Genomic DNA, 24,552 nt, shown 5'->3' on the forward strand with positions numbered 1-24,552 from the left:
CCTGAGCAACCTGGCCTGACCTCGTAGCTGACCTTGTTTTCAGCAGGATGTTGGACTAGAGACCTCCTGAGGTCCCTTCCAATCCAAATGTTCTGTGAATAGCGAAAGACCAAGAAAGCAAGAACAGTCAGACACAAGTTCCTGAGTTTTCAGTATGTCTCTCCAGGAACACTAGAATCAATGAATGATGAAAATTGAAAATTGCTATATGCAAAAAAAAAAAAAAATTGGTGGTGTTTTTTTTTAACTAAGTCCTCCCTTACAACTGTCAAAAAGTACAGTTAAACATGATAGGGTTTCAGGTGTAATGTAGCATATGAAAACAGACAGAAAATACAGATAAAACTAATTTTAAGGGAAACACTAGAAAGGCAAGGAAGATGGAAAAAATAGGCAGGATGTCACTAATAAGGCAACACACAAGCAAGATAAGTAGAAAATACTGTATCTTGTTGCTGATCCAGGAGACTGAGTGAGCCTCACTGTCATTAGACTCCGATTATCAAACGAAATGTGCTCTTTCCTACTGCTTTCTGTAAGTATGACAAATTTCTTTAATGCTTTAAAAATAAAGATCCAGAAATGTGACAATTAAATAAAACCTATAGTGAGATTTTAACATACTAAAGGATTTACTCATGCCATTCACCATAGTTCCATATTCTTATTTACCTTGGATGCTCAAGCTGCAAATAAGGTATTGACAGACATTAGGCAGTTTTTCCAACATGAAGTGTGGTTAGAGGAGATGAAGCTGTATTTCTTTATTAGCGAACTACTGTTTCATATAATGACTGTTCCATATTTCCTTTGGTCTGACAATGCACATTTTGTTTTGATGCTTCAATACTTTGGATTGTTGATCCAGTTAAGATTAGTTACAGCACTGTGAATTAGGATTTTCTTTTCAGTTTACCTAAATATAAAGCCAAAATCATTCAGAAGGCTAACCTGTCTATTGGATAGCACAAGTTCCTCAGAATTGGACAGTAACATCACACGGGATATATTTGCTATACAGAACAAAGAGGGGAAGTTTGCAAGTACATTTTTATATTAAAAGTAGCAACTGCTGTGTGACTTAGATATAGAAAATGTTAAATAGCTGTCTGTTCTAGGTAGAACTGACATGCTGAGGCACTGACCCAGCTCCCACATAGCAGGGTAACATTTATCAGTATAAGTACTCCAAAATTTATTTCGAAACCTAATATATTGAAAAGCAATAGTTAGTTCATGGGCATCTGTAACAAAAAAACAAAACCAAAAAACCCCTGAAAACATTATTAGTTACAGTGGTTTCTAAGAAGAGGAAATTAAAACACAATCTATGAGATTCACCTGAAGAATAAAGATCACTGAACTTCTGCTTTACAAAGTGTATAATGCTATCTTTTTAATGAAATTAATGCTAGATTTTTAGTTATATGAAAAAGTACATTTATGATACTACTCTAAACTGAAGGATTGGTGTTGATAGCTACATTTTATACAGAGACATCCATAAATATGGCAAGTGAGGATCATTCCTGACATTGATCTGAGGGACAATATATAGTTAGGAAGGACAGTAAGTATATGGAAGAGGAAATTAAAGCCTGAAGATAAAATGAGGAAACGATAATATGCTTACACAATAATGTGAATCAGATTCACTATTTGCATCTGGAGTAAGAAACTACCTTACCCAGTAAAAAGAGCCACCACAAATCATCTCTCATTTAAAAAAAACCAAAGTAGATATAGACAAGCTCGTTTCAGGCTTCCATGCCTATGAAATTTAAACATATGAAATACAAGTTGGTTAAAATATTGCTAAGAATAGCACAAACAAGAAGCAGTATTTCACTTATTACTCAATACAAGATTTTACAGAAAAAGTGGTGAAACAACCAGATCTTGCTGTATTCAAAGTATTTATATACACATCTAACAGTCCAGAAGTTACTTGTTGTGGACTGATTTTAAGTACCTTCATTACACACTGTCCTTTACTGCAAAACAACCAAAAACGCATTCAGAACCCTAAAACTACTTTCATAATTAACATTTTAAAGCATTTTATGGCAGACAGGTGCAGCCAAGGTTGGTTTTCTTTTAAGAATATGCAATCTGCATTAGTTACTGTAAAGATCTCCTTGCATTACTGTTCATACACAACTTACCAACTTATGTTATGGGTCATTTATTTACATGTTTTCAGAATTTTACAAAATCTCCCCCCCCAATTATTTGCCCTTCAGTTTTTCATTCTTGAAACATACTACTCCAATATAATTAGGAGTTAACTATATTCTCACTCAACCCCCACCTGTCTGCCCAACAATGGAATTACTTGGTTTTAGGGAACCCAAAGATCTGCATGTATTTAACAATAACTCTTAACCTGTCTACAGTGCCTCCTTTTGAAAATCTCAAAGCAGTTCATTAACAGTTGTTTAAGTCTCACAACAACCCTGTGAGGTAAATATGGTATTATCACCAATTTACAGAACCAAGACTTTTGTCAATGCAGCACAATCACATGCAAGCATTCAGTAATCTACAAGGGCAGCTTCTTAACCTTCAGCCTTGAACAAAAGAATATTAGTGTTCCTGAAATACTCCAGTCTTAAAAGTTTGTATTAGCATTCCCATGGGGCTAGGGAGTGGGGGAGATTAAAGCAAAGTGCTAGGTAGATTGCTGCTCTGCCATCTCAGACAGGTTGTTTTGGAATGTTTATATAGATGGCTGGACTGGCTGAACCGTTTGCCACACTTTAAACAGGCATAAGGCTTTTCTCCTGTATGCACACGAATGTGCTTCTTACAGTCTGTTAGGGTCAAAAAAGTCTTGCAGCAGATCTTACAGGCATATTTACGAGCACCTTCAACAACCAAGACATTATGTTCAGATAAGGCCTTCTTACATTTTGAAAGAACATCTGCAGATGCCCTTGTCAACTGTGGTGGACCAGGTTGTGAAGGATGTCCATTTTCAAAAGTGGTCCCATTGATTAACAGCTGGGAACTGGAAGTGTTATCTTGTAGCTGGGAGCTTCTGACAGAGGTCACAACAGGCATTTTGGGGGCTATGCGACGATAGCCAGGAAAGCTACTAGCTCCACCTCTTACAGATCCCATTACTGTCCTTGATGAAGAGTGCAGGCCCAAGCCTGACCTTGGAAAAGCCATACCAAATTGTTCTGCAGCCCTGTACCCAGAAGTCTGTACACACGGAAGAGCCATGGCATCCTGCATTGGTCTAACAAAATGAGAGTCTGCAGACTCACTGAATGGATTCTCTACATGACAAACTGTAACAGAGGAATGATTCCTAGCAGGCCCAGACTCTGAACTCAATAGGTAAGAGGCATCACCATCCATTCTGCAGTCCCTTGTATTTGGAATGTTATCATTGCTATTTTGACTTGCACCAAAGTTACCACCTCTGCTTTTATTCAGAAAATTTGAGATACTGAAAGTGGACTTGTGTTCCAGGTTATTTGACACTTCCATAATATGGATGTCTCCCACCCTATCAGTACTGGACTGTGGGTCAGAAAAGCTACGATCACTGCTTTCAGGACTCAATTCTATCTTCTCTGCACTCACCATTCCTCCTCCCACTTCAACAGACTCACTGCCTTCTGCTTGAGAAGTGGCATCACTCACTTCATCTTGAGGCTCTGGGGAACTCAAAGGCTCAGATTTAACCACCACCCCCGTGTGTTCTTTTTCATTTAGACTGACCTCTGGATTTTTGCATGAGAAGTTGGATTTTTCAGAAGTAGCTTCCTGATCAAAACTGGCTTCTACTTGTATTACCTGAGATGAGATGGATATCTGTGAAATGTTTCCTCCACTGTTGTCTGACTGGCTGGGTACTTGAGCATCTTCTTGAGCACCAAAAGATTGTTCAAACACAATAGTATTATCCTCTTGCTTATCAATAACAGCATCAGCCTTAGAATTGTCCACATTCTTCAGTGAATCTGGTGAAAAAAAATCTTCTCGTGAATGAACTGCTGACTGCCTGCTCTCTGGAGTAACATCTGAAATGGACTCATCTATGGTAGGTCTGATTCGCTGTCTGGCCCGATCATCAGAAGACTGTTTACGCTTGTGGAGACGCCGGATAGGAAAGGTAGTACATTGTTCTATGTTACTTCTCGTCGATGAGCTCATGGTATTTAGTTGTTCCTCTGTGCTCTGACTGGAATTTAATGCAGAGCTCACAATGCTCAGTCCAAGCTGCTGAAGCATGAAAGACCTTTGGATGCGTGCATTTTGTTCCTGAACTCTATCACTAGGTGGAGACATTGGTAGTGTCCTGGTAGTAAGGTAGTGTTTACATGCTTTAACAACAGAGTTCAAATGTAGGTGAGAAGCAGCTAGCAAGACATCCATTACATTGCTCTCCCCAAGCATTAGTGTAGAAGTGTACATCATATCAATCAGGGCAGCAAAAGCTTCTGCTGTCACCACTTCACTGTCCAGCTGAATCATGTTCATAGTTTGATCACCCTCTACTACAGTAAAGAGAGCTCGGAAGTGTGTGCTACATGCTGCCAGAACAGAACGATGGGCTTTGAAATGTCTGTTTCCTACCACAATGACACAATCACAAAGTTGGCCATGAAGCCTCTGGTAGTTTAGCTGCTGAAAGACTTGCTCGAAGTGTCCTGGAAAATCCATTATTCTATAAAATAAAGCAGAAGAAGCTATAATGCTAAAAAAGGATGAAGTTTAAAAAAAAGACAAAAATTATGGCTAAGAGACAAAGTACTTAAATTAATTTCCCACTACCATATTGATATTATACTCATGCTGGCAATCCTGTGAAGGAACACAAAACCAAACAAAAAAAAGCCCAAACCAGAATCTGTTATGGAGTTAACAATAGCTAACACCACTTTGAACATGTGTCATGGTTTTGGCTGGGATAGAGTTAATTTTCTTCACTGTAGCTGGTATATTGCTCTGCTTTGGATTTAGTATGAGAATAATATTGATAACACACAGATGTTTTAGTTGTTGCTAAGTAGTGCTTACACTAGTCAAGGACTTTTCCAGCTTCCCATGCTCTGCCAGGTGCACAAGAAGCCAGGAGGGGAGGGGGCACAGCCAAGACAGATGATCTAAACTGGCCAAAGAGATATTCCATACCTTATGATGTCATGCTCAGTATATTAAATGGGGGGAGTTAGCCAAGGGAAGCAGCAATCATGGCTTGGGGACTGGCAGCATTGGTCAGCAGGTGGTGAGCAGCTGCATTGCTTGTTGGTTACACCCCCCCTCCAGGTTTTACCCCTCTCTCTCTCTCTCTCCTCTCTCTCTCTCTCTCTCATTATTTTCATTATATTATTATTGCTTTTACTATTACAATTCTATTTTAATTATTAAACTGTTCTTATCTCAACCCATGAGTTTTCTTACTTTCGCTCTTCCGATACTCTCCCCCATCCCACTGGGGTGGGGGGAGTGAGCTGTGTGGTACTTAGTTGCTGACTGGGGCTAAACCATGATAACATGCCACAGGATGCTCTACTGTGAGCTGACTAACACAATGTGTTTCCTGTTAATTCCTGTTCAAACTAAAACACCTCTTCAGTAAACCATCCAATACTGATTAAAAAAGTTCTAATTATGAAGAAGCCAACACGGTCTTTGATAAATTGTTCCTCATGTTGAAAAATTTGAGCTTTAACTCTAGTCTGAATTGGTCTAGCTTCATCTTCAAGAGTATACAAGGAGTCAATTGCTATCTGTTACACAACAAACAACTTTATTCAAATATCTGCCTTCTGCATAAGAACTTTTAAAATAGAGTGATTATTTTCATATGTGTGCAACCATGAACTACAAACATAATTTGCATACAGAACTCCAGATAGAAATATAACCTTTCTGGGTTTATGTGAAAGGTTTTGGTAGTGGGGGGGTGGTGGTGGTGGTGCAGCGGTGGTTTCTGTGAGAAGATGAAAGAAGCTGCCCCCATGTCAGACAGAGCTAGTTTCAGCCGGCTCCAAAACGGACCTGCTGATGGCCAAAGCTGAGCCAATCAGTGACTTTCGTACCACCTCTGTGATAACATATTTAAGAAAGGGTAAAAAAACTGCTGTGCAAAGGAGTGAGAATATGTGAGAGAAACAACTATGCAGACAACAAGTTCAGGAAAGAAGGTATAGAGGACAATGGCTGAAATATAAATATGGGGAAGCCTGGCAGATTGATTATATCACACTGCCACGAACCTGCCATGGCAAGAACCACATGCTTACAATAGTGGAAGTGACTACTGGATGGTTGGAAACATACCGCGTGACCCATGTCGCTTCCCGAAACACTATCCGGAGCTTTGAAAAACAAGTTTTATGGCGACATGGCACCCCAGAAATAATTGAGTCAGACAACAGGACTCATTTTCCAAAGCAACCTCATAAACACCTGGGCCAAGGAGCTTGGCACTGACTGGGTGTATCATGCACCAGCCTCTGGGAAAATCGAATGATAAAATGGACTGTTAAAAACTACACTGAGAGCAATAGGTGCTGGGAGATTCAAGCACTGGGATACAAATTTTGCAGAAGCTACTTGGCTAGTTAACATTAGAGGATCTGCCCATCAACCTGACCCTGCCCAAATGAAACCCCTATGTACACTGGAAGGAGATAAGGGCCCCATAGTACACATAAGGAACTGGCTGGGAAAATTTGTGTTACTTCTTCCTTCAGAAAAGGCAAACTCATTCATGGGATTACTTTTGCTCAAGGACCTGGGTGTACTCAGAGTCAAAGAATCATAGAATGGTTTAGGTTGGAAGGGACCTTTAGAGGTCATCTAGTCCAACCCCCCTGCAGTGAGCAGGGACAGCTTCAACTAGATCAGGTCGCTCAGAGCCCTGTCCAACCTGACCTTGAATGTTTCAAGGGATGGGGCATCTACCACCTCTCTGGGCAACCTGTTCCAGTGTTTCACCACCCTCATTGTAAAAAAACTTCTTCCTTATAGCCAGTCTAAATCTACCCTCCTTTAGTTTAAACCCATTCCCCCTTGTCCTGTCACAAACAGGCCTTGCTAAAGAGATTGCCCCCATCTTTCCTGTAGTCCCCCTTTAAGTACTGGAAGGCCGCAATAAGGTCTCCCCGCAGCCTTCTCTTCTCCAGGCTGAACAAGCCCAACTCTCTCAGCCTGTCCTCATAGGTGAGGTGCTCCAGCCCTCAGATGATTTTTGTGGCCCTCCTCTAGACCCGCTCCAACAGTTCCATGTCCTTGCTCTGTTGAGGGCTCCAGAGCTGGATGCAGTACTCCAGGTGGGGTCTCACCAGAGTGGAGTAGAGGGGCAGAATCACCTCCCTCAAACTGCTGGCCACGCTTCTTTTGATGCAGCCCAGGATACGGTTGGCTTTCTGGGCTGCAAGCGCACATTGTTGGCTCATGTCCAGCTTCTCATCCACCAGTACCACTCAGTATATCTTGAACATCCTTGGGTAACCAAAATACTCCTATAGGTACTTCTCAAGAATATTTTTTGGCTTTTTCTAAGGTTAACCAACTATTTAGGAACATCACCCAGGGATATGCCCCGAAGCAGTGTGGTTATGGGTGGCAAGGCGTGTGGGAGAATATGGGCAGGTTCCTAGAATGGTTGTCACTGATGGTCTGGAACTTCACCCCTGAACAAGCGTGAGATCCTGATGAAGTGATAGAATGTTTGAAAACGGGATGCCCTGGCTATGCCAAAGAGATACAACTTCTTTCACTGTGCTGGGGCCTGGCCTATGCCTACCGAGCACTATTCAGCACTATTCAGCACCCTCAAGGAGGAGAGAGGGTCTCTGGATGTGAAGACATACAAACAGACACCGTGGCTGAACCAGAGACCCAGCCCTCAACTATATCTGTTGCCCCTATAATCAAGAAGAAACAATGAAAGCAGAAGTCAACCCGTTTAGTAAGGGAGAAAGAAGCTTCTCCTAAGAGGGGAATCAGAAGGGGCAGCCTATTCTGCAGCAGAGCAGACACAAGAACAGGAGGGGGAAGAAACTGAACTCATAAACGAGTCAGAAACTACCTGATCCCTATCCCTGAGTCAGCTGCAAGATAAGCAAAAAGATTTCAGCTGTCATCCAGGTGAGCAAATTATCAGCTCGTTGCTCTGATGCTGGGATATTGTGGCCAATAGTCAGGAAACAGAGGGTAAGGAAGCCTGGCAGCTGGGATCTTTTGCTAGGGATAAGGCCATTGACAAAGGGATTGGAAAAGGGGCAACAGTCTTCAGCCTCTGGAGGCACCTCCTGTCAAGAGTGAAGGAAAGGTAACCCTTCAAGGAAGATTTTGTAAATTACCGACCCAAGTGGACCATCATTGTGGGAGGTATCCAGTATCTGAGGGAATTAGCAGTGGTGGAGGTGATCTATAGCAACCAAGTCAATAACCAAGCATCCAAAGACCCGGATGAAATCCGATGCATGCGGTCCATGTGGCAAAAGTTTGTAGAAAGAGCACTGACATCATATGCCAACACCCTGGTGATCATGACCTGGACAGATATGGAGGCACCAACTGTGTCTGGATTGGCTAGCCAACTCCAGCAATTCAAAGAGAATCTCTCTTCCTCTCTACAGGCCTGCATCTTGGCTGTGGAGAGACTGTTCCAACAGTTCCAGCAATTCAAAGAGAATATATCTTCTTCCTTCCCCATACCAACAAGTAACTCAGTTATTAAGAGCCACACTTCTTCTCAAGGGAAAGGGTGGTGCACACACCACATGCCACCCTGTGGTTCTATCTGCGCAGGAGGTGATTCTGCCCCTCTACTCCACCCTGGTGAGACCCCACCTTGGAGGACTGTGTACAGCTCTAGAGCCCTCAACACCAGTAGCCCCAAGTCCTTCTCTGCAGGGCTGCTCTCAATCCCTTCATCCCCCAGCCTGTACTAATATCAGGGGTTGCCCCAACCCAGGTGCAGGACCTTGCACTTGGCCTTGTTGAACCTCATGAGGTTCTCACAGGCCCACCTCTCCAGCCCGTCTAGGTCTCTCTGGATGACATCCCGTCCTTCTAGTGTGTCAACTGCAACACTCAGCTTGGTGTCATCTGCAAACTTGCTGAGGGTGCACGCGATCCCACTGTCTATGTCATTGATGAAGATATTAAATAGTACTGGTCACAGTACGGACACCTGAGGGACACCACTCATCACCGGTCTCCATCTGGACATTGATCCATTGACCACTACCCTCTGGCTGCGACCATCCAGCCAGTTCCTTATCCACCGAACAGTCCACCCATCAAATCTGTATCTCTCCAGCTTAGAGAGAAGGATGCTGGGGGGGGACCGTGTCAAAGGCCTTACAGAAGTCCAGATAGATGACATCCGTAGCCCTTCCCTTGTCCACTGATGTAGTCACTCCATCATAGAAGGCCACGAGGTTGGTCAGGCAGGACTCGCCCTTGGTGAAGCCATGCTGGCTGCCTCAGATCACCTCCCTGTCCTCCATGTGCCTTAGCATAGCTTCTCGGAGGATCTGTTCCATGATCTTCCCTGGCACAGAGGTGAGGCTGACAGGTCGGTAGTTCCCCGGGTCCTTCTTTCTACCCTTTATAAAGATGGGCACAATGTTTCCCTTTTTCCAGTCCCCAGGGACTTCACCTGACTGCCATGACTTTTCAAATATCATGGAGAGTGGCTTAGCGACTACATCAGCCAGTTCCCTCAGGCCTCTGGGATGTACCTCATCAGGTCCCATAGACTTGTGTATATCCAGGTTCCTCAGGCGGTCATGAACCTGATCTTCCCTTACAGTGGGAGGGGCTTTATCTCCCTGGTCTCCATCCTGCAGTCCATCGACCCAGGAGGGGTGAGGAGAGACATTACCAGTGAACACTGAGGCAAAACAGTTGTTGAGTACCTCAGCCTTCTCCTCATCTGCTGTTGATACTAGGCCACCATTCTTGTTCATCGGGGAGGTACGCTTTCTTTGGCTTTCCTTTTCTTGTTGATGTACCTGTAGAAGCCCTTCTTGTTATTCTTTGCATCCCTTGCCACATTCAGCTCCAGACACGCCTTGGCCCTCCTGACCCCATCCCTACACAACTGGGCAGCGTCCCTATACTCTTCCCAGGATACCTGTCCCTGCTTCCACTGCCTGTGCAGTTCCCTCTTGCTCTTTAGTTTGAACAGCATGTCTCGATTCAGCCATGCTGGTCTCTTCCCTTGCTTGCCTGATTACTTGGTGGGTAATGCAGAAGGATGGGGAAGTCTCATGTGTACCTCAAGGAGATTTAATCTTGGGTGAAAATAACCCATGATTTGAGTTGCATGATGCCATTGCTGCATGATGCCAGTGTTATATGATGCTGTATGTCGCCGTTGCTGTGGCTCCCATATGTCAAAGGTATTATAGCAGGACTCACCCAAACCAGTGAAGACTCAATCTCATGAGGAACCAGGCATGTGCAGTGGTGATGCAACTTGAGGTGGCTTCAGTGTGCAACAATCCGACACAACACACCACCTCTCCTTTCCTGAGTGACCCCCATAACAGATGGAGCCCAAAGTCATGGACTAAATTAATTCAGTTGACATTTTATGGACATTTTACAGGGCTGACCCATAGACTAAGGGAATGATATCAGTGTATATATCAAAGGATTGGAAGGGGGGGGTGGTTAATGAGGATGTATTGGATAGTGTGGTGTAGGGGAGTAGACAGGGATCGGCGACCGGAAGATCACGGGCTGTGACGGAAAGATAGACTCCTCCCCATAGGAGTGGCAGGAACAGGAAGCTCAAGAGCTATATAAGCGTGTGACGCAGCTAAATAAACGGACATTTTGTATCCATCATATTGATGTCTGTGCATCACTGTCCCCAGGGTGGGTAGAGCCCTGTGTCCCGGAGATATGCGGCCCAAGATAAGTTCTCCCATAGAAGCGTACAGCTACAAGTGGTGACCCCGACGTGATCGGCGGGGCGGCATGGCAAGTTCGCCGGGGGGAAAAGATAGCTTGAGGCACGCAGGGGCGGGACGGGGAGCCGCAGGTCGGCGGGCGCGCCATAGAATCAGTCGTAAAGGTACTGAAGGGATTGGGGAAGGAATATGGTACTTCGATATCGAAGGCGCCTACCTCAAAGGCCATCCAATGGATGATTACGCAGGGGCTCATACGGAGTCCCACAGACATATTTACTAAGGATAAGTGGGTGAGAATTAAAGAGGAGTTAGCCGAAAGGGCTATGATGGGAAAAACCCAGTACATACAGCTCTGGGGAAAAATACACCGATTACTATTGAAAGCTCGGGATGATCAGGAGACGTGGCGGCAGGCGCGGCGGTGCCTGCACGGTGCTACAGGCGACAGTAGCCCGGAAATAGACCCAGGATCAGCAGTGGGGACGCAGACAGGGGCAAGCATCGCGGGGGATGGGGAAGAAGCGGAGAGTTCGGACAGAGTAGCCTGGCCAGCTACTCAGTCTGAGGCTCCCAAGGAGGTGGATCGGGAAGCGGCGGTGTTCCCTGTTGAGCAAGCAGGACCCTTGGAATGCCCCCACCCCCCGCATACCCCTGGGACGATTTGGCACAGGCGCGGGTACTTGCGCGCGAGGAGGGGGACGTGGCAGTGGACGCAGCGGGAGTGACGGAGCGGAAGGAGAAAGATGACCAGCGCCGGAAGCCGCGCCGGCAGCGGCACCGCCCTCTGCCCGACCCTCGAGACTGGCTCCCGGGGCAACCCTTGAGATGGGAGTCGGACGAGGAGGGGGATTGGGGTGCCTGGAGGGGAGGACAGGATGGGTATAGAACAACCTCGAGTAGCAGCGAATCAGAAGTTGGGGGAGAAACCGATGCCCACATGTGGGAAGAGGGGGCAGATTGCCTGCAGCGCGCAAAAAAGAGGCATAAGGCAGCAGGGACTCGGAGGACCAATCAGAAGGAGGGAGGAGAGGGACCGCCAAAAGGGGAGGGCCGGAGCGCTGCAGCTCCGGAGGGGTCCGCGGAGGACATGCTGCGGCAGCTGCAGCAGGTTATGCGCGCACTAGGGGAAGTAACTCGGCGGCAGACAGGACTCTTAACGAAGGGTGCGCCCCAGCGACAGTCAGTCGAGTTACCTAACTGGCGGCTGATAGCTAGAGATTGTAGCCTCGATGGAGTAAGGATAGAGATGCCCGGGATCTTCCCTGTCCGACTAGCTCCAGGAGGAGGGGTGGAGTGGACGCCGATAGATGCCAAGCTAGTGCGAAGTTTATGGCGAGAAATTAGAGAAAAGGGGCTGAAAGACGAAGGAGTAGGATTGCTGCTGGACGCTGCGCATGCAGCGCCGTTGACCCCCTCTGATGCTAAGCAGTTGGCGAAAGCAATATTGGCTCCCACAATGTACATACATTGGAAGGAGGCAATGCACAGTGCCTGCCATGCCCTCGTACAGCAAGCGGCGGCAGTTCCGGGCCACCCGCTGAGAGGGACCACCCTTGACCAGCTCACTGGCAGAAGTCAAGGACTGGAAACCCCGCAGTTGCAAGCAGCAGAATTAAGGGGCAGGGAGCTGCAAGCGGTAACGGAGAGTTCCCTCAAAGCGTATAGCGAAGTGGGCAGGTATGAGAAAAAAGCAGAACCTTGGCAAAAGATACAGCAAGGACTAGCAGAGCCATTTACAACGTTTTGTGACAGGTTGCAGAAGGCTATTATAGAATCAGAATTGCCACCAGCAGCCAAGGAGGCAGTCCTTATGGATTGCCTCCGAAATCAAGCAAATCCGCAAACACAAGATATCCTCTGCACCCTGGCGGTAGGGGCGCCGTTGGGTCAAACCATTAGGCATGTCTTGCGCCAGGAGGCGTTGAATCAGCATGGCGGTGCGGGAGCGCACGTCTGCCAGAACCCTGACTGTGGAAGCGAAGAAAGGGTGCTGGTGCAAGTGGCCAGGGTGGGGCCGAGATGTCACTTGTGTGGACGGCTAGGGCACTTTAAAGCTGGGTGCCCGCTAGCGGAAAGGGGAGGACGTAATGGAGGAGGAGCGCGCCCAGTAGGGAGGTGCTGGGTGTGTGGGAAGCCAGGACACCTGGCAAGAGATTGTCCAGCCACAAAGCCGGGAAACGGCCAAAGGAGGGCGAAGCGAGGGGGATTCGTGCCTCCTGTGAGTCAAATGGCCCCCATCATGGTGCCAGTGCCAGGAGCTTGGCCCACCATAGCGGGCCAAGGGGGAGTGAAACTTCAGGCAGGGGAGCAGAACCAGCAAGATTTGCAGGTTACAGCCCCCGCGTGGCCTTGGTCATAGGCTGTGACGAGAGACCCATGGCAGCAGTGATGATTACCCCGCAAGAGCCGAGTTGCCCGGCACGGATATGCCTGGGAATGTTAGTGGATACCAGGGCGGATGTCACAGTGATGCCACTCGAACGGTGGCCACCAACTTGGCCCCTTGCCATGTGAAAACGTATAATAGGGGTAGGAGGAGAACAACAGACGAGGACTAGTACTTGCCCTGTGAAACTCGAAGTCATGGACGAGGAGGCAGGGAAGCTCCTCACGGCCGTAGTGACCATACTAGTAGCAGATGGGGTAGCAAGCCCCTTGTTGGGGCGAGACGCCCTTGCCCAGATGGGGATCGGGTTGAAAAATTTAGCATAAGGGCCACTGCCTTAGAGGGGCTTCGTCAGCGCAAGTTAGTGTGGAAAACCGAACAGCCCGTCTGGGTGGAGCAGTGGCCCCTGACAACAGAGAAAACAGAGGCTGTAAGAGTAATAGTAAAACAAGAGCACGAAGCAGGGCACCTAGAGCCCTCGATGAGCCCCTGGAACACCCCTATATTTGCTGTAAAAAAGAAAGATAAAAACCAATGGAGGATGCTGCATGACCTTAGAGCAGTAAATCAGCAAATGGAGGACATGGGGCCTCTCCAACCTGGCCTGCCAGATCTGAGTGCTGTCCCGAAAGGATGGCGAGTCATTGTTTTAGATATCAAAGACTGCTTCTTCAGTATTCCGCTACATCCAGATGATAGAAAGAGATTTGCCTTTACTCTGCCCGCGGTGAACCGCGCAGAACCAGGTAGTAGATGGCAGTGGACAGTACTTCCGCAGGGGATGAAAAATTCTCCAGCGATCTGCCAGAGGTATGTGGCTTCTGCATTGCAGCAAGTAAGGCAACAGTATCAGGAGAGAATCTACATGATCCACTACATGGATGACGTCCTCATAGCTGCACCCACCGAGGCGTTGTGTGAACAAGTCTCTTCAGACACCCAAAGGGGCCTTGCGGGACAGGGCCTCAAGGTAGCTGAGGCAAAGGTACAGCGAGGACCAGTGTGTGGATTTCTGGGTGCTAGAATAGAAGGGGATTGCATACAAGCTCAGCCTATTAAACTTACACCTAAGGTTAAAAATTTACACGATGTACAGAAGCTGGTAGGAGCACTGCAGTGGTTGCGGATGTTTGTGCGCATCACCGGTGAGGAGATGCAACCTTTCTATGCATTGCTGAAAGGGACCGACCCATGGGAGCCCAGGAGTTTAGACGCCGAGGCAGTCCAGCAGTTGCAGATGATAGAACGTCGAATGCAAAAGGAAGGAGTATGGCGGTGGGACCCTCAGGAGGAATTAATCACAGGTTGGATTCTGACCGCCGGTGGAGGATCAGGATTGCTATATCAAATACGGGCGGGGGAAGAAAAACCACTGCGATGGGTATATCAGAAGGTTCCCAAGGATGCGTTCTCCACAAAAGTCAAGATAGCCGGGGGAATGATTTGGCGTCTGCGACGGGAAAGCAAGGGAATCTTTGGGAAGGAGCCAGATAAGCTGACAGTGCCGTGGAATGGGGAGAAACGGCGGAAGGTGGTAGAGAGTGAAGAGGATATACAATTGGCAGTACACTCATACCCAGGGAAAATCGTCACAGGCACGGTACAGAGGTGGGCCGAGACAGCCCAAGTGGTGGATTTACGTGTGGATAGTAGAGTTTTGGATACCCCTCACCCAGGACCAACATATTTCACAGACGCTTCCTCGAAGACGAACAGAGCGGCAGTAGTGTGGAAACAAGAGAATAGTTGGATGCGCCAGACGTATGAGGAGCAGGGTAAAAGTGTGCAGTGGCTGGAGGCGAAAGCGCTAGAGATGGCCCTGCGAAAGGATATAGATCGGCATATCAATGTGTGCACAGACTCCTTATACGTGTATAAATTAGTCATGTCCATGAAACGAGAGGGTGTACCACACACGGAAATTGCCTTGATGCTAGAGGTTGCTTTATCGCAGCGAGGAGCAACTGTGACAGTAATTCACATTCGCAGTCATCAGACGGGGCCTGGACCACTGATTGAGGGGAATCGCATGGCTGATGAGGCAGCCGCAGGAGTCTGGACGTTGACGGAGGCAAAGAAACTGCATGAAAAACTGCACCTCGGTGCTAAAGCCTTGGCAAAGGAGTGTGGCATCTCAATAAGAGCAGCAAGAGAAGTAGTAGCCACCTGTCCTTACTGTCAGCACTCGCCATTGTGGGAGGCAGGAGTCAACCCTCGAGGACTGGAAGCAAATGCTATCTGGCAGACTGACTTTACTGAATGTCCACAGTTGGCCCCCGGACGGCACCTGGCAATTACAATTGATACATATAGTGGAGTCATCATGGCTACTCAACATCGGAAGCAGACCGCAACGCATTTGACTGCGTATTGGACCACGGTAATGGTGTGGCTTGGAAAGCCTACCGAGATAAAAACAGATAATGGACCATGCTTTCGGGATCGAAGTACCGAAGAATGGTGTAAATCTTGGAATATTGTATTAAAACACGGCATTGCTTACAATAGCACGGGGCAGGCAATTGTTGAACGCGCTCATCGCACCTTGAAAGCAAAAATAATACAGCTTGGGGAGGGGGAGGGGTATAAGGGAGCTATACCCGTAGCAGCTCAGCAAACTATTTTAATGCATGCGCGATATTCGCTTAATCATTTTATACGCGGGCAGGAGCAAGTTACAGCAGTGGAGAAGCACTTTGGCAAAGCTCAAGCAGGCGAGCGCTATCCGCAGGTACGAGTAAGGTTCCCAGGCAGTGAGCAATGGGAGAGAGGATGGAAACTGAGATGCCTGGGGAGGGGCTACGCCGCGGTTGAGAATGAAGGGCGCATAGAATGGGTGCCTGCAAAGTGTGTGAAAGCAGAACTGTGCAAGGATGTACAATGAATAATCCCTCTCTGAGTTGTCTCTTTGCAGGGTCTGCTGACATGGATCCTCATGGTAGCCGTGCCATTGGGAAAAGAAATGAGCTCCTTGACAAGATCGCAAGCAATATTGCAACGAGAGTGACACTGGGAAAAGGCGGCAAAAGAGAGATATGAACTGGGACTGGATAGTAATAATTGGGGGGATCTTGTTGTGTGTAGTAGCCATGGTTACTTGTGGGCTGCCATTGTTATGCTGTGTTATAAGACAAATAAGAGAGCGCCTGCAAGAGTTACATGAATATAGACCTGACCGCAATATGTATCCGCTTACGTAAGTAGCTTTGTAGAACTTTTAGTAGCATGGGGAGGGGGAGATGTAGGGGAATAGACAGGGATCGGCGACCGGAAGATCACGGGATGTGACGGAAAGATAGACTCCTCCACATAGGAGCGGCAGGAACAGGAAGCGCAAGAGCTATATAAGCGTGTGACGCAGCTAAATAAATGGACATTTTGTATCCATCATATTGATGTCTGTGCATCACTGTCCCCAGGGTGGGTAGAGCCCTGTGTCCCGGAGATATGCGGCCCAAGATAAGTTCTCCCATAGAAGCATACAGCAACAGCAACAACTAAAACATCTCCACATTATCAACACTGCTTTCAGCACAAATCCAAAACATAGCCCCATACTAGCTACTATAAAGAAAATTAACTCTATCCCAGCTAAAACCAGGACAGTATCCACCCCTTATTCCATACCATTTACATCATGCTCAGGTCCCACACTATCCTATACAACCTCATTAACCCCCACCTCCCCTTCCCATCCTTTGATAAAATACACAGATATCACTCCCTTAGACTATGGACCACCTCTGTAAAATGTCCATAAAATGTCCACAAATGTCCACAAAATGTCCATTGAGTTCATTTAGTCCATGACTCGGCTCCATCTGTTCTGGTGGTCATTCAGGACAGGAGGTGGTGTGTTGCATGGAGTTACTGGGCACCAAAGCCGGCTCAGTTTGGGTCACTGCTACACTTGCACTGCTTCTAGTAAGGCTTCTCCTCCGTTGGTTCAGGTGGTTCCTGCTACAGTAATTCCCAGCACATGCAACTCAAATCCTGGGTTGCAACAATTTAAAGGTAATTCCATTACAATCTCCACCCCTGGTCCCTTTGGACCAGACGATCAGGTTTAACATTGCAATGACCTCCTCCCCTTGCCCCTGCTCTGGCTTGGACTTATCCACAAACTGCAGTCCCTTAGGGTAGTACCTACTCCAAGTGGCGCCTTATCTATGAGCCACAGTCCTTCAGGGATATACCTGCTGTGGTATATAGGCTTATTCACAGCCACAGTTGCTTTGAGTTGCACCTGTTCCAGCGTGGCCTTCTCCATGGGCCACAATGCCTTCAGAGATATATCTGCTCCAGAGTGGCCTTATCCACAGCCACAGTCCCTTCAGGAGTGAACTTGCTCCAATAGGGCCTTACCCATGGCTGCAGTCTCTAGAGGGGTGTACCTGCCCTGTTGTGGGCTTATCCATGGCCACATACTTTGCAGTGTTCCAGCACGACCTCATGCACAGCCACTGATGCTTCAAGGTGTACCTGCTGCAGCACAGACTTATAGAATCATATAATCATTAAGGTTGGAAAAGACCTCTAGGCTCAACAAGTCCAACCATCAACCCAACACCACCATGTCTCATAAACCATGCCCTGAAGTGCCACGTCTACACATTTTTTTAACACCTCCAGGGATGGTGAGTCCACCACCTCTCTGGGCAGCCTGTTCCAATGCCTGACCACTCTTTCAGTGAATAAATTTTTCCTAATATCCAATCTAAGCCTCCCCTGACACAGCTTGAAGCCATTTCCTCTCATCCTATCACTTGTTACTTGGGAGAAGAGACCAACACCCACCTCACTACAACCTCCTTTCAGGTAGTTGGAGAGAGCAATAAGGTCTCCCCTCAGCCTCCTCTTCTCCAGACTAAACAACCCCAGTTCCCTCAATCTCTCCTCATAAAACCTGCTCTCCAGACCCTTCACCAGCTTCGTTGCCCTTCTCTGAACACGCTCCAGCAACTCAATGTCCTTCTTGTAGTGAGGGGCCCAAAACTGAACACAATATTCGAGGTGGGGCCTTACCAGAGCCGAGTACAGGGGCACCATCACTTCCCTACTCCTGCTGGCCACACTATTCCTGATAGAAGCCAGGATGCTGTTGGCCTTCTTGGCCACCTGGGCACACTGCTGGCTCATATTCAGCCGGCTGTCAACCAGCACCCCCAGGTCCTTTTCCTCCAGGCAGCTCTCCAGCCACTCTTCCCCAAGCCTGTAGCATTGCATGGGGTTGTTGTGACCAAAGTGCAGGACCTGGCACTTGGCCTTGTTAAACCTCATATAGCCCATCGATCCAGCCTGTCCAGGTACCTCTGCAGAGCCTGTCTACCATCGAGTAGATCAACACTACAATTTGGTGTCATCTGCAAACTTACTGAGGGCACACTCATTCCCCTCATCCAGATCATTGATAAAGATGTTAAACAAGACTGGACCCAACACTGAACCCTGGGGAACACCGCTTGTGACCGGCTGCCAACTGGATTTAGCCCCATCTACCACAACTCTCTGGGCTCGGCTATCCAGCCAGTTTTTTTACTAGCGAAGAATATACCTGTCTAAGCTATGACCTGCCAGCTTCTCTAGGAGGATGCTGTGGGAGACAGTGTCAAAGGCTTTACTAAAATCCAGGTGGATAACATCCACAGCCTTTCCCTCATCCACTAGGCGAGTCACTTGGTCATAGAAGGAGATCAGGTTGGTCAGGCAGGACCTGCCTTTCATGAACCCATGCCAGCTGGGCCTGATGCCCTGGTTGTCCTGCATATCCCCTGGTTGCCCTGCAACCTACAGCAACATATGCTTCAAGGTGTACCTTCTGCAGTATGGACTTATCCTTGGGCCACAATTCCTTCAGAGGCATACCTGCTGCGGCACAGACATAACCAGGCCACAGACACTTTGAGATATACCTGCTCTGGTATGGCCTTAGCCATGGCCAGAGACACTTTGGGGTGTCCTGCTCCCACGTGGACTCATCCACAGGTCGCAGTCCCTCTGACTTGAGTTTACATTGGAGTTCGAGCCTGTCCAGTACAGCAGCACAGAAACAGCAACAATGCCCTGGCCATCTGCCAGTCCAGGTGCATCGCCATTGCTGTTATCAAAATGTTCCCAGGCATAACAGAGTAAGATGATAAGCAGTACAGTAAGCAGCAAAAGCAAAAAGCAGCCACTAATAAGCACTAGACTCTAATGTGCGGTGGGGCAAGCAACCCCCATAGCAAGCACAGGAGCCTGCCAATTAAAAGCTAAACAGCAATAACAGCTATAAATTCAATCTAGCACATTCCAGTCAAACCTGTAGTTATCTCAGACCCTTCGAGCCCCACATTAGGTGCCAAAAAGGACTGTCGTGCTTTAACCCCAGTCAGCAACCAAGCACCATGCAGCCACTCACTCACTCACTCCCACCTGGTGGGATGGTGGAGAGAATCAGAAGAGTAAAAGTAAGAAAACTCGTGGGTTGAGATAAAGACAGTTTAAGAGGTAAAGCAAAGCAAAAAGAAATGGGCTGACAGGAACCTCATGCAGTTCAACAAGAAGTGCCATGCCCTGCACCTGGGGAGGAACAACCCCAGGCACCAGTACAGGCTGAGGGCTGACCAGCTGGAATGTAGCTCTACAGAGAAGACCCTGGGAGTCCTAGTGGACACCAAGTTGAACATGAGCCAGCAATGTGCCCTTGCAGAAAAGAAGGCTAATGGTATTCTGGGCTGTGTGAGGACGAATGTTGCCAGCAGGTCAAGGGAGGTGATCCCTCCCCTTTATTCAACACTGTTGAGGCCACACCTGGAGTGCTCTGTCCAGTTCTGGGCTCCCGTAGTACAAGACTATACTAGTTTTATCTGGGATAGAGTTAATTTTTCTTCATAGTATCTAGTATGGTGCTGTGTTTTGGATTTGTGCTGAAAACAATGTTGATAATACAGGGATGTTTTCACTGTTGATGAGCAGTGCTTACACAGAGTCAAGGCCTTTTCTGCTTCTCACGCTGCCCTGCCAGTGAGTAGGCTGGGAGTGCACAAGAAGTTGTGAGGGGACACAGCTGGGACATCTGACCCCAACTGACCAAAGGGATATTCCGTACCATATGATGTCATGCTCAGCAATAAAACCAAGGGGAGGTGTTTGCTCAGGGACCAGCTAGTCATCGGTTGTCTGGTGGTGAGCAATTGTTGGGTTTCTTCATCACTTGTTTTCCTTGGTTTTGCTTTTCTTTGTTTTTCTTTTCTCTTTTTTCTTATTAAACTGTCTTATAAGAACCCACGATTTTTCATACTTTTACCTTTCCAATTCTTCCCCCATCCCCCTAGGATGGGGAAGTGAGCAAGTGGCTGTGTGGTGCCTACTGGGGTTAAACCATGACAGTCCATTTTGGGGCCAACATGGGGCTCAAAGGGTTTGAGATAACTGGAGTGTACTGGAGGGAACTTATAATTATTATTACTGTTTAACATTTGCTGGTCGTGATGTTGACTTATCTGTTCTTGACATTGGTTTATCTGATCCATCCATTTTTTTACTGTACATCAAATTTGAGAGCTTGTTAAAGGCTGGTTTTAGCTTTTGCAGTTTGCTGTGCTGTGTAGCACTTGGTGGTGTTTTGCCTGGGAGAATTATGATAAAACCACTGGCCCTGAACCTAATCTGGTATTTGGGCCCTGCATTGATGCCTTCCCTGTACTTCAGGAAACATCACATGGAGAAAATTAACTACTGCACTTTTTCCCTTTTCTCCTCTGTTGGCATTTGGTGGAGGAAAATGGAGGAAACACAGATTGGCACCTTCCCCTTCTGTGTGGTAGATGTTTTCTCCCTTGTTACAATAACTCCTCGGTATCTTGAACATCGGTCAGCAGGTGGTGAGCAGCTGCATTGCTTGTTGGTTACACCCCCCCTCCAGGTTTTACCTCTCTCTCTCCTCTCTCTCGTTATTTTCATTATATTATTATTGCTTTTACTATTACAATTTTATTTTAATTATTAAACTGTTCTTATCTCAACCCATGAGTTTTCTTACTTTCGCTCTTCCGATACTCTCCCCCATCCCACTGGGGTGGGGGGAGTGAGCTGTGTGGTACTTAGTTGCTGACTGGGGCTAAACCATGATAACATGCCACAGGATGCTCTACTGTGAGCTGACTAACACAATGTGTTTCCTGTTAATTCCTGTTCAAACTAAAACACCTCTTCAGTAAACCATCCAATACTGATTAAAAAAGTTCTAATTATGAAGAAGCCAACACGGTCTTTGATAAATTGTTCCTCATGTTGAAAAATTTGAGCTTTAACTCTAGTCTGAATTGGTCTAGCTTCATCTTCAAGAGTATACAAGGAGTCAATTGCTATCTGTTACACAACAAACAACTTTATTCAAATATCTGCCTTCTGCATAAGAACTTTTAAAATAGAGTGATTATTTTCATATGTGTGCAACCATGAACTACAAACATAATTTGCATACAGAACTCCAGATAGAAATATAACCTTTCTGGGTTTATGTGAAAGGTTTTGGTAGTGGGGGGGTGGTGGTGGTGGTGCAGCGGTGGTTTCTGTGAGAAGATGAAAGAAGCTGCCCCCATGTCAGACAGAGCTAGTTTCAGCCGGCTCCAAAACGGACCTGCTGATGGCCAAAGCTGAGCCAATCAGTGACTTTCGTACCACCTCTGTGATAACATATTTAAGAAAGGGTAAAAAAACTGCTGTGCAAAGGAGTGAGAATATGTGAGAGAAACAACTATGCAGACAACAAGTTCAGGAAAGAAGGTATAGAGGACAATGGCTGAAATATAAATATGGGGAAGCCTGGCAGATTGATTATATCACACTGCCACGAACCTGCCATGGCAAGAACCACATGCTTACAATAGTGGAAGTGACTACTGGATGGTTGGAAACATACCGCGTGACCCATGTCGCTTCCCGAAACACTATCCGGAGCTTTGAAAAACAAGTTTTATGGCGACATGGCACCCCAGAAATAATTGAGTCAGACAACAGGACTCATTTTCCAAAGCAACCTCATAAACACCTGGGCCAAGGAGCTTGGCACTGACTGGGTGTATCATGCACCAGCCTCTGGGAAAATCGAATGATAAAATGGACTGTTAAAAACTACACTGAGAGCAATAGGTGCTGGGAGATTCAAGCACTGGGATACAAATTTTGCAGAAGCTACTTGGCTAGTTAACATTAGAGGATCTGCCCATCAACCTGACCCTGCCCAAATGAAACCCCTATGTACACTGGAAGGAGATAAGGGCCCCATAGTACACATAAGGAACTGGCTGGGAAAATTTGTGTTACTTCTTCCTTCAGAAAAGGCAAACTCATTCATGGGATTACTTTTGCTCAAGGACCTGGGTGTACTCAGAGTCAAAGAATCATAGAATGGTTTAGGTTGGAAGGGACCTTTAGAGGTCATCTAGTCCAACCCCCCTGCAGTGAGCAGGGACAGCTTCAACTAGATCAGGTCGCTCAGAGCCCTGTCCAACCTGACCTTGAATGTTTCAAGGGATGGGGCATCTACCACCTCTCTGGGCAACCTGTTCCAGTGTTTCACCACCCTCATTGTAAAAAAACTTCTTCCTTATAGCCAGTCTAAATCTACCCTCCTTTAGTTTAAACCCATTCCCCCTTGTCCTGTCACAAACAGGCCTTGCTAAAGAGATTGCCCCCATCTTTCCTGTAGTCCCCCTTTAAGTACTGGAAGGCCGCAATAAGGTCTCCCCGCAGCCTTCTCTTCTCCAGGCTGAACAAGCCCAACTCTCTCAGCCTGTCCTCATAGGTGAGGTGCTCCAGCCCTCAGATGATTTTTGTGGCCCTCCTCTAGACCCGCTCCAACAGTTCCATGTCCTTGCTCTGTTGAGGGCTCCAGAGCTGGATGCAGTACTCCAGGTGGGGTCTCACCAGAGTGGAGTAGAGGGGCAGAATCACCTCCCTCAAACTGCTGGCCACGCTTCTTTTGATGCAGCCCAGGATACGGTTGGCTTTCTGGGCTGCAAGCGCACATTGTTGGCTCATGTCCAGCTTCTCATCCACCAGTACCACTCAGTATATCTTGAACATCCTTGGGTAACCAAAATACTCCTATAGGTACTTCTCAAGAATATTTTTTGGCTTTTTCTAAGGTTAACCAACTATTTAGGAACATCACCCAGGGATATGCCCCGAAGCAGTGTGGTTATGGGTGGCAAGGCGTGTGGGAGAATATGGGCAGGTTCCTAGAATGGTTGTCACTGATGGTCTGGAACTTCACCCCTGAACAAGCGTGAGATCCTGATGAAGTGATAGAATGTTTGAAAACGGGATGCCCTGGCTATGCCAAAGAGATACAACTTCTTTCACTGTGCTGGGGCCTGGCCTATGCCTACCGAGCACTATTCAGCACTATTCAGCACCCTCAAGGAGGAGAGAGGGTCTCTGGATGTGAAGACATACAAACAGACACCGTGGCTGAACCAGAGACCCAGCCCTCAACTATATCTGTTGCCCCTATAATCAAGAAGAAACAATGAAAGCAGAAGTCAACCCGTTTAGTAAGGGAGAAAGAAGCTTCTCCTAAGAGGGGAATCAGAAGGGGCAGCCTATTCTGCAGCAGAGCAGACACAAGAACAGGAGGGGGAAGAAACTGAACTCATAAACGAGTCAGAAACTACCTGATCCCTATCCCTGAGTCAGCTGCAAGATAAGCAAAAAGATTTCAGCTGTCATCCAGGTGAGCAAATTATCAGCTCGTTGCTCTGATGCTGGGATATTGTGGCCAATAGTCAGGAAACAGAGGGTAAGGAAGCCTGGCAGCTGGGATCTTTTGCTAGGGATAAGGCCATTGACAAAGGGATTGGAAAAGGGGCAACAGTCTTCAGCCTCTGGAGGCACCTCCTGTCAAGAGTGAAGGAAAGGTAACCCTTCAAGGAAGATTTTGTAAATTACCGACCCAAGTGGACCATCATTGTGGGAGGTATCCAGTATCTGAGGGAATTAGCAGTGGTGGAGGTGATCTATAGCAACCAAGTCAATAACCAAACATCCAAAGACCCGGATGAAATCCGATGCATGCGGTCCATGTGGCAAAAGTTTGTAGAAAGAGCACTGACATCATATGCCAACACCCTGGTGATCATGACCTGGACAGATATGGAGGCACCAACTGTGTCTGGATTGGCTAGCCAACTCCAGCAATTCAAAGAGAATCTCTCTTCCTCTCTACAGGCCTGCATCTTGGCTGTGGAGAGACTGTTCCAACAGTTCCAGCAATTCAAA

At 47.1% G+C, this 24,552-nt stretch overlaps 1 protein-coding gene across 2 annotated transcripts in view; it reads right to left on the reverse strand.

The window, feature by feature from the left end:
* Positions 1 to 1,370: 1,370 nt before the first annotated feature.
* The window catches only part of LOC142049640 (zinc finger and BTB domain-containing protein 5-like), a 41,407-nt gene continuing 18,225 nt past the window's right edge, over positions 1,371 to 24,552 (reverse strand). For both annotated transcript variants that reach the window (XM_075077519.1, XM_075077518.1), the window contains exon 2: positions 1,371 to 4,681. In XM_075077519.1, coding sequence (XP_074933620.1) covers positions 2,659 to 4,677 — 2,019 coding nt within the window. In that variant the 5' untranslated portion in view covers positions 4,678 to 4,681 and the 3' untranslated portion in view covers positions 1,371 to 2,658. The remainder of the gene's footprint in view (positions 4,682 to 24,552) is intronic.

The sequence above is a fragment of the Phalacrocorax aristotelis genome, chromosome W (assembly GCF_949628215.1).
Source record: "Phalacrocorax aristotelis chromosome W, bGulAri2.1, whole genome shotgun sequence".
Taxonomy (NCBI): Eukaryota; Metazoa; Chordata; class Aves; order Suliformes; family Phalacrocoracidae; genus Phalacrocorax; species Phalacrocorax aristotelis.